The sequence below is a fragment of the Euphorbia lathyris genome, chromosome 6, assembly GCF_963576675.1.
Source record: "Euphorbia lathyris chromosome 6, ddEupLath1.1, whole genome shotgun sequence".
NCBI lineage: Eukaryota > Viridiplantae > Streptophyta > Magnoliopsida > Malpighiales > Euphorbiaceae > Euphorbia > Euphorbia lathyris.
The window spans coordinates 87,175,328-87,185,412 of NC_088915.1; the positions used below are offsets into that span (position 1 = coordinate 87,175,328).

General features: G+C 31.7%; 1 protein-coding gene across 1 annotated transcript; it reads right to left on the reverse strand.

Moving 5' to 3' along the window:
- Positions 1-2,386: 2,386 nt before the first annotated feature.
- Positions 2,387-5,019, reverse strand: LOC136232413 (5'-adenylylsulfate reductase 3, chloroplastic-like). The gene is made up of 4 exons (XM_066021554.1): positions 4,825-5,019; positions 4,593-4,736; positions 4,376-4,502; positions 2,387-3,807 (listed from the first exon to the last, which is right to left on the reverse strand). The coding sequence occupies exons 1-4, from the start codon at positions 4,916-4,918 to the stop codon at positions 2,763-2,765; spliced, it is 1,410 nt and encodes a 469-aa protein (XP_065877626.1). The 5' UTR covers positions 4,919-5,019; the 3' UTR covers positions 2,387-2,762.
- Positions 5,020-10,085: the final 5,066 nt, after the last annotated feature.

The following is a 10,085-nucleotide window of genomic DNA, read 5'->3' on the forward strand; positions in this document are numbered from 1 at the left end:
GTGTTAGATTCTTTTTGGATATGGGGATTCGTCGGGGACACGACTAGACTCGTACCCGACACGGTAAAAACGTATTCTATTATGTTCAGTTTTTTAAAATGAAAAAAAAACCAATAAGTTATCGCGTTTGAGTAAGAAGTCAAGCAGAATTTACCCTCTAATGACACTTTTACATTTATAAATATTTTTAAAGTTAGTCTTCAAAATAGTCTTGCTAAAACAAATATAATTACGCAGCAAAATAATTGGACTGAAAAACGACACATTTACCCTCTATATGTAGAGAAATAATCCGACTGTAAATTGTATACTTTTATCACTTTTAAATCTTATTTATGTTTTTTTTTATATATTTTTAGATGTAATATATATATATATATATATATATATATATAAAATTAATTATATAGAAAATTGTCGTGTTCCGTCACACCCGTGTCTCCTATTTTTTTAAAGCCATCGTTTGCTGCACCGACACCCGCACCCGTGTTCGCGCCCAAGTCGGTGCTTCATAGCCTTAGACCATTGTCCTTTGAAATCGGTCAGACGGGTCTGACCTTGAGATGAAAATGGCTATTGGAGTCCCATGCATTTTCTGGAGTTTGGAATCATCCCAAAAACGATGCGAGATCCCTCCCTTCTAAGATATACATGGAAAAGAAAACACGAATCAACCTCGGACCCATTTTATAAAATCGACCAAACGGGATTCGGGGTGGAACCGTGACCGTGAATCAAACGGGTTCAATGAGATATCTCCCTACATTTAGTTTTATTGAATTGTTTGTTCAAATGATCAAAATCACCACAAAGTTGGTAGCCAATATCAATTTAATAAAATATTACAGTAATGTAGCCTCTCCATCCTCTTCCACAAGTCAAAATGTAAAATTAAACTTGCCTAAATCATCATTGCATTAAAATTTTTTTTAACAAATTTTAGTTAATTTAAACTTCAATTTTAAATTAATGTATAGTTCTAAGCTTTTTTATGGCAATAAATTGAGGCCCGTTTGTTAAGGGGTAAATATTTTTTTAATTTTTCTATTTGCTTAAAAATAAAAATAAAGGATAAGAGGTAAAAATATCTTTAATGTTTTAAAGCCAGAAGCAATTTTATTAATAACGTTTAAAATTGTACAATTTTATCTCTAGCGTTGATAAATTTGATCAATTTCAGACATTATTATAAAATACATATATTTTGTTCCTTATTTTGCGCATATCTCTTGATTTTAAAAAAAAATCATATTTTTTTATGATTTAATAATAAATTGAAAATTAATATTTTTAAATTCGTAGAAATATTTGAATTTTTTTTCCAACTCGTACAAAAGATCAATATATTTTTTTAATTTTTTTCACATCTAATCATATTTTTAGGATCTACTACTTTTTTAAAGGTTTTGTTTGTGATCTGTTACTAATTAGTGATAAACTGTCGAACATGTGAAATGCAAATTATAAAATTCATGATCGAAAAAACAGTTTAATGAAACTTAAATTGACTCAACTTATCAACGTTATGGATAAAATGTTAATATTAAGGATAAAATTACTCTTGGATGCTAATGTTAGGATAAAATTATACAATTTTAAACGTTATGAATAAAATTACTTGTGATTGTAAATGTTAAAATCCTAAAAATAAATCAATTAAAAATATTATACAAATACAAATCAACAGAGAAATAATAGAATAAAAGGTAAAAAAATATGGAAAATGTTAATACTCTTTTATAACATTTTCCAAAACTCTTCAATTCATTTCCAACTTTGTTAAATTGGATCGAAATAAATATTTTACCTTTTTAATCATTTTCTTATAAATAAACTGGCTTTGTTCTCAATTTTTTTATTGCATAAAATAAGACTTTTTTTATATACACTTTTATTGTATAAAAAACTATTATTAATAGTATATCCGTCAAAACTTTAAACTTCAGTAATTTACTTTTCTAAAAAGATATTTTTCTAATTTATGAATGGCAAACTTCAAAAATAATTATGTAGTTTGTTTGTATTAAAAATCAGTTTAATACTGTTATGTTAGAGTTTTTTTTTTTTTTCCGTAACCGGAGAAGGGTAAAAACCAAAAAAACAAGAAACCGATCCCCATTTAAAATAGCTTAAAAATCTACAGAAGACACGTCACACTCACACCCGTGATGATACAATCAACATTTATATTGGTATATTATGTGTTTGGAATTATTAATATTATATTTAAATCCAACGTGACAGGATCGTTGGAATTCAGAAAATATCACATTTTTATTTTTCCGAATACTAAAAAATATTTTATTTTTCTCACTATTTTCCTACAAACAAACGCAATCTCATAGCCGTGTATTTTACAGAGTTAATTGTAAAAAGATCCAACATAAATCATTAAATTGGTCTTTAAATGGAAACTCAGAAATACACAATACCTGAACTCTTTATTAACCAAAATTTCTTGCCTATAAAAACACTCTCAAAGCTAACAACAAAAAACTGTGAAACAAAAAAGATGTATATATACCATACCATACCAACCAACACTATACAGAAAAGCCCAAGGTATATTGCCATGACTAATAAATATTGCTATAGAAAGCAAACATTTAAGTTATGCTCAAGGTTCAGGCTCCCATTATTCAATTTGTTTTCATCTGTATAGCACCATGGATGAAAAGCTAACCTTGGATTTCTGTCTCTCTTCAACAATGAATTTTTGTTTCGATTTTGATGTTTCGATGTTTCGGTTGGGTGGGTTCGGTTCAGCGAAGAGCATTGATGAAAGTCATTAGAGAATCTACATCTCTTTTCTCTGTGGGGTACTTGATAGGCCTGGAGGAGAATTTGGGGAAGAAAAGGATGCTAGGAAAGCTTCCTAATTGTAGTTCTTGTTTCGCGAACTCTTTCTGATCTCCGTCCGCCCTGAATTTTCCGACTTTTACGCCACTTCCTACTAATTTATCAGCCAATTCAACATATGATTGTTCCATTCCTTGACAGAATTGGCACCATGGAGCATAGAGTACAACAATCCATGGTTCCTTTCTGTTCTCCAACCTCAATAAGTTCTCCATTCCGGTTCGGTTAAGTGTGACCAAGTTTTGGGAGTTGAAAATATCAGCGACTTCGGGAGCTCCATTAGCGTGGAGAGCTCCATTTCCGTTGCCGTTGAGTTGAGCAGCTGCGTCCTCCTTTAAGTTTCCTTTGTGAAGGCCACATTCCTTTGCCTTAGCATCTTCCCACCACCATCTTCCTTCTCTCTCGTGTTGGCCTGGAAGGACCGGTCTTGTGCAAGGCTCACAACCAATTGAGACGTAGCCTTGTGAATGTAGGGAGTTCACTGGCACGTTCATGGTTCGGAGGAAGTTCCATGCGTCTGCACCCTCTACATTTGCCATTGGGTTCCACTTTATCAGACTTCCAACTCCACCATCCAGTCCCTCAAATACAGGGTCTACTTGAACAACGGGGATTTCAGCCCGAGTACCAGGGGATTGATCTTTTCTTTGTCCGGTAATCCAGGCACGTAGTCCCTTGAGAGCCCTTCGCAAGGGTCTTACTTTCCTCACGCGGCAGCATTCCTGATGGCCGTCCTCGTAGAAAGAGAACAGGCCCTTGCTTCTTACCAATGCTTGAACTTCAACAGCATCAGGAAACATATACTCAATTCGTATGCCATAAGTCTTCTCAACAGTGTCAAAAAACTTGTATGTTTCTGGGTTTAATCTCCCGGTGTCCAGGCTAAAAACCCTAAAGGGCCTCCCAGTTAGTTTTGCATATTCAATCAAAGCAACATCCTCTGCACCACTGCAAAAGAATGGATACTTGTCAAATTTCAAGCCACAATTGTTCAAGAAATCACACTGAAATTCCAGACCACATACTGAACTGAACCAATTTCACTATTTCATCATAAAATCTAACATTTTCCAAATGCATATTAGTAAACTATACACCGGCAGAACTCAAAGCCCCCAATTCATCTCAGGGGCGACAATTCAGGTTATCGAATTATGTTATCTATATATTCCATATGATTATATATGGAATAAATCATAAATGCAATAAAAATGATAGTATGATATGGTCAGCTACGCATTTTCTGGTAATTTCTCCTTCCAATAATATCATTTCAAAACAGGAAAACCCTACCCATGAATACTCCAAGCCACACAAACAAAAGAATTTTCACTTTTTCAAAATAAAATCGCTACAATTATGAAGCAAATGATCAAATAGTGCGACAATTCAAAGATCCAACATCATACGCAAGGAATATCCACCACAATGAATGTTTATCCTATACATTTCAACTTCAAAAAATCAGAAAATTGCAGGTTAAACAAATTCACAGGCCAAAAACAATAATAATTACCTGAATGCAATAGCAATTTCATTGCCAAACTTTTCAAGTGCCTTATCCATAATCTCCAAAGGAGAGGATTTCTCAAGCTCCTTGGCCAACTGCTCAAAATCCTCCACCTCTACTTTCTCTGACACCTCTGCAAATTTCAATATAAATTTTAACGCCCAATTCAACAATAAAATCATTTTCGGTCAAAAACTATGGGTCCGGAACATATAAAACTTACCAGGCTCAGCGATAGCAGCTGCAAGGGGAACAATCGAGTCATTCCTTTTAGGCTCCGCATTCACAGGCTTCACAGCGCATCTCCGTTGCGATAGATTCAAGGCAGCCGGCCGATCCAGAAGCCGAAATGAACCGAATTGCGGAACTGAAAACAAAAACTCTCAATATCATCACCAGAATCCATCAAAACGAAAGCAAAACATCTAATTCAAACTCATAATTGACGAACTTACCTTTGAGCTCAGAAGGAGGAGTTGAGCGAGAATAATTGGTAGCAGAAATCGCAGTTGCAGAAGAAGAAGAAGAAGAAGAAACACTGAAAGCCATTACAGAATCCAAAATCAAAATTGATTTTCTCTGATTTAACAAAGGCGAAATGAATTGAACTTTTTTTGATTCTGTTGTTCTTATTTTTCTGTTATGAGCAAGCTCTGGTTTAAGGGGAGGGATTAAATAATAGCCAAAGAAATAGCGGTGTAACTAGGTTCATTGAACCTGGACGATATTTCGAACTGTATGAAATCGGTTTGTGGTGTCAACGTGTCATGTTCTGATTGGTTAATGGATTTTTTTTCTGGACTCATTGCTTTCGTCACGTGGATGTGTGAAGGAGGCGGGATGGTGTGCTCTAGGGAGTGTACAGTACAGCCACCGTAGATAATATTTCCTCCTCCTTCTCGTCCGTTTCCTTTATTTTGGGACAAAGAATATTTCAAACAAATTTTAATTTATAATTATATACTTTTCATAAATTATAATTACAGTTTAAAAATATTTTGGCCTAATATATCAAAAGCTTCCTAAACTTGTCTAAAAATAGTAGATTGACTTTCTGAATTTTGTAAGTGTCTCTTGCTTATTTCGTATCATCAGCTCCCTAAACTTGTCCATAAAAGTATATTAGCTCTCTGAACTTTGCAAGTGTCTCACCAACTCTTATTTCATATCACCAGCTCCCTAAACTTGTCCATAAAAGTATATTAGCTACCTAAACTTTGCAAGTGTCTCACCAACTCCTCAAATTTGTTCATTCTGTAACAACTAAATACAAAAAGCATAATACTAACTCTCGATCTTCATCCATTCAATCTCTTAAACTTGCAACACTAACTCTTATAATATGTTGAAAGGTAGGAGAAGTGAAAAATTACCTCTCGAATAGATAAAGACATATTTTTAGAATTTAGGTTTAATAAGTTTTTGTATTTAGTTCTTACATAATAAGCAAATTTAGGGAGTTGGTGAGACGCTTGCAAAGTTCAAGGAGCTAATCTACTTTTATGGACAAGTTTAGGGAGCTGGTGATACGAAATAAGCAAGTTTAGGGAGCTGGTGAGACACTTGCAAAGTCTAGGAAGTCAATATATTATTTTGGACAAGTTCAGGGAGTTGGTAATGTATTAGGTCAAATATTTTTAATGTTAACTGCAATTTTATCAGAATTGGATTGGATATCAAACCAGATTTCTAATTAGATTATAAGTTACTTCGTCGTATTGGATGACTCGAATTAGTCGGACCGAATAATTCGAATTGATCGGAATGAATAACATAATAAGGGCTTGTTTAGTTCAGCTGTTAGCTAATAGCTGTTGTGGTTGTTATTAACTGTTTGCAGTTGCAGTAAGCAGTTAGCTGTTGTTATTAGTTGATTAATTACTAGTGTTTGGTAAAATTATATTGAATTGTTGTTGTTCGGATTTAAAATGTCTAAAATGGACATTTTTTAAATTAATCAACGATGAAATTATAAAAAGAAAAATGTGAAAAAATGCCCATAACATTTACAACTAGGAATAATTTACTCTTAATGTCTAAAATGATGCAATTTTACCCATAACGCTGACAACTAAGGACAATTTTACCCCTAACATTGAAAAGTTGGGTCGATTTCAGATATTATTAGAAAATGTATATTTTTTATTTCTTATTATACACCAATTGCACATACCAGCGGTTCTAAAAAAGAGATTTCATATTTTTTTTGTGATTTAATAATAAAATTGAAAATTAATATTTATAAATTCGATGAAATATTGGAAATTTTTTTGTCCAACTCGTACAAAGGACAATTTTTTTTAATTTTCTTAAAAAAAATTCACGTCTAATAATATGTTTGTGATTTGTTACTAATGATGATAAAATCGTGCACATGTGAAGTGTAGATGATAATATTCATGACCAAGAAGACAGTTTGATAAATTATTTCTCAAATTGACCTAACTTGTCAATATTATGGGTAAAATTGCTTTTGGCTGCCAAAATTAAGGGTATAATTACCTCATTTTAGATGTTAAGGATAAAATTGCTCCTAACTATAAATGTTGGGGTATTTTTGCACATTATCCTATTATAAAATAAAAAATGTGTTACAAAATTAATAAAAATAATCTATATAAAAAATAAAAAATTTATTGAACGCAACAAAACCTTGTTTTTCCGGTAATTATAAATAATGTTAAAGAATATACATATTTTGTGGAAATAAGAAGGATAATTCTGTCAAATAACAACTAACTACAAACAACTGTTTATGAAAAGCTCCAAATATAAGCTTTTCGTGAAATGCTCCAAAATATTATAGTTTTCAGAGAAAATGCTAAACGCTGCGGTTATATAAACCTAACCAAACGCTATATTTCCTGCGGTTTGGAGTGAAACGCTAAACGCTCTTCCGAAAAGTTGAAACAAACACCCTCTATATAAATAAATATTATTTATATATCGTAAATATATATAATTATTTTTAAATTAATTTAATATGATTTAACATACTCATTATTTTCAAATTAAAAATTAATATAAAAAAGTTTTAAATAATAACTAACGTATGTTGAAAATTTTGTATTAAAATAGCAATTTTGGTTTATTATTTTTTTTTTATCAATTTGAGGTTTAAATAAAGGTGTCTGCTATGGTTACTTTATTTTTTTACAAAGTACCGTTACTTGGTGTGTTTTCACCATTGGATGATGGAGTATAAAATCAATCCAATGGTAAAAACACACAAAGTAATGCTTACTTTGTAAAATACAAAGTAAGCATAGCCTTCACCTTAAATATATAATGAATAAATGGAGTTTAAAATAATTTGAAATACGTGAACGTATTCTATATCATGAGATTTTTTTAACGGTATATTATAAACTCAAAATAGACGAATGATGAATAAGAAATTGAGTCTCTATTAAGTATGAGTATAAGAGGTTCAAATCATATTTCTAAGTAATAATTGTAATTTTATTACTTTTATTAACAAAATGATATATAAAAATACGATAGAAGATGATGATAATTTTAAGCATAAAGTCCAAAAAAAAATTCATGTGCTTCCACGTTTTGTCAAACTAAATAATCCTCATTTTTAGCAAAACGAAAACCTCAGTCGCCGTTTAAAAAAAAAAAATTACAGGAACCAATTTGACAAAACGCGAAAGCACGTGAATTTTTTTAGACTTTATCCTAATTTTACATATTCGTGTTATTTTCGAATTAACATGTCAATCCTAACCCAATCTAAAAATTTATATGTCAATTTCGTGTCAATCTAAAAACGACACATTATCTATTATACTAAAACCCAAATACTAAAATTACGTATCGATTTCGTGTGTATTTTTCGACCTCTACCTAATAAGTGGAAGGAATGGAAATTTTGAATTTCCTAATAATCAATAATTTAATATAGGAGGATTATCATCTTCCTATATAAGAAATACAAGTAAAGATGCACATCTCTCTCCAATCATACCTATCAATTTTAATGACATAAGGCTATGGTTCTAGTTTGGGGCAGGAACCTTATCTAAGGAACTCAATAACTCCACACATGTTAATGGTGCACAAACTAATACTTTAGAGAAAATTATTTCCATGGGGCATCCATTATAAGGATTTCTCTACCAATCTTGAAGTCACGTGGCCTAATCCGCTGAGACCAATGAGTTGTCTAAGTTGGAACTGTCAGAGTGTAGACAATCCATGAGCGGTCCAATCTTTGGAAGAGTTAAAAACTTATGATTCCGATATTTGTCTTTCTCATGGAAAAATTAGTTGATAAAAGAAGAATTGATTTCTTACGGCGGAAGTTTCATTTTGAAGGTTGTTTGTGTTAACTGTAGAGGTAGAAGTGGGGGGTTGGATATGTTTTGGAAGGATAATTCAACATCATGATTCAGATCACCATATTAATACCATGATTAATGATAGGGTAAAGTGCAAAAATACCACTAACGTTTATAGTCAGGAGTAATTTTACTCATAACGTCTAAAATGATATAATTTTACTCATAGCATTGGTAGCCAAGAGCAAATTTTACCATAATATTGTCAAGTTGGGTCAATTTGAAAAATAATTCATCAAACTGTCTTATCGGTCATGAATCTTGTCATCTACACTTCACATGTGAGTCGTTTTATCATCATTAGTAACAGATCATAAACATATTATTAGATGTGGAAAAAAAACTTAAAATATATTGTCTTTTATATGAGTTGGACAAAAAAAATTTAAAATATTTCGCCGAATTTATACATATTAATTTCCAATTCTATTATAAAATCAAAGAAAATATGATTTTTTTTAAACAAACTGGTCTGCAATTGGTGCGGGATAAAGAACAAAATATCTATGTTTTATAATAATATATGAAATTGACCCAAATTTCCAATGTTAGGGGTAAACTTGTTCTTGGCTGCCAATGTTAGGGGTAAACTTACTCTTGGATGCTAGTGTTAGGGATAAAATTGAATCATTTTAGACATTAGAGGTAAAATTGCTCACAGCTATAAACGTTAGGGGTATTTTTACACATTATCCCTTAACTATAACTTGAATAGAGACTGGCGTATAATTGCCATTTTATGGGCTCACAAACAAAACTAGACATAAAGAATATTGAGACCTCCTTCATTCGATTGCTCTTTTTTCTTCTATGCCATGGGTTATAATCGGGGATTTCAATTACATATTAGAGTAGGGAGAAAATCTTGGAATACATCTTGAAATATCTCCTAGTTTTTATGGTCTTAATCCGTGTTTTTTTCCCATGATCATATCAACAATCTTCGTCCAATTTTACTTTGCAATGTAAGATTATTACTAAACTATTGGCTAACCAATTGAAATGTGTTCTTCATGAGATTATTTATGATAGTTAGTCGGCTTTTGTTCCGAGTCGCTCTATTATGGACAATGTATTGAGTCGATTCACTACATGAAAAATACAAGTAGGTTAAGGAGGGAAATGCGGTCTTGACGATTGATATCAATAAAGCTTATGATATAGTTGATTAAGGCTTCCTATAGGCTTTTTTTTGGCATATGGGTTGTCATGATCACTAGATTAGCTAGATATGTTGCGTGTTACCTTTGTATCCTACTCAATTATTGTTATTAGGAATCTTGTTACTCATATTAATCATGTCGTGGTTTAAGACATGGAGATTCATTTTCCCCTTATTTGTTTATTATTTGTGTTGAAATTTTTTTTTT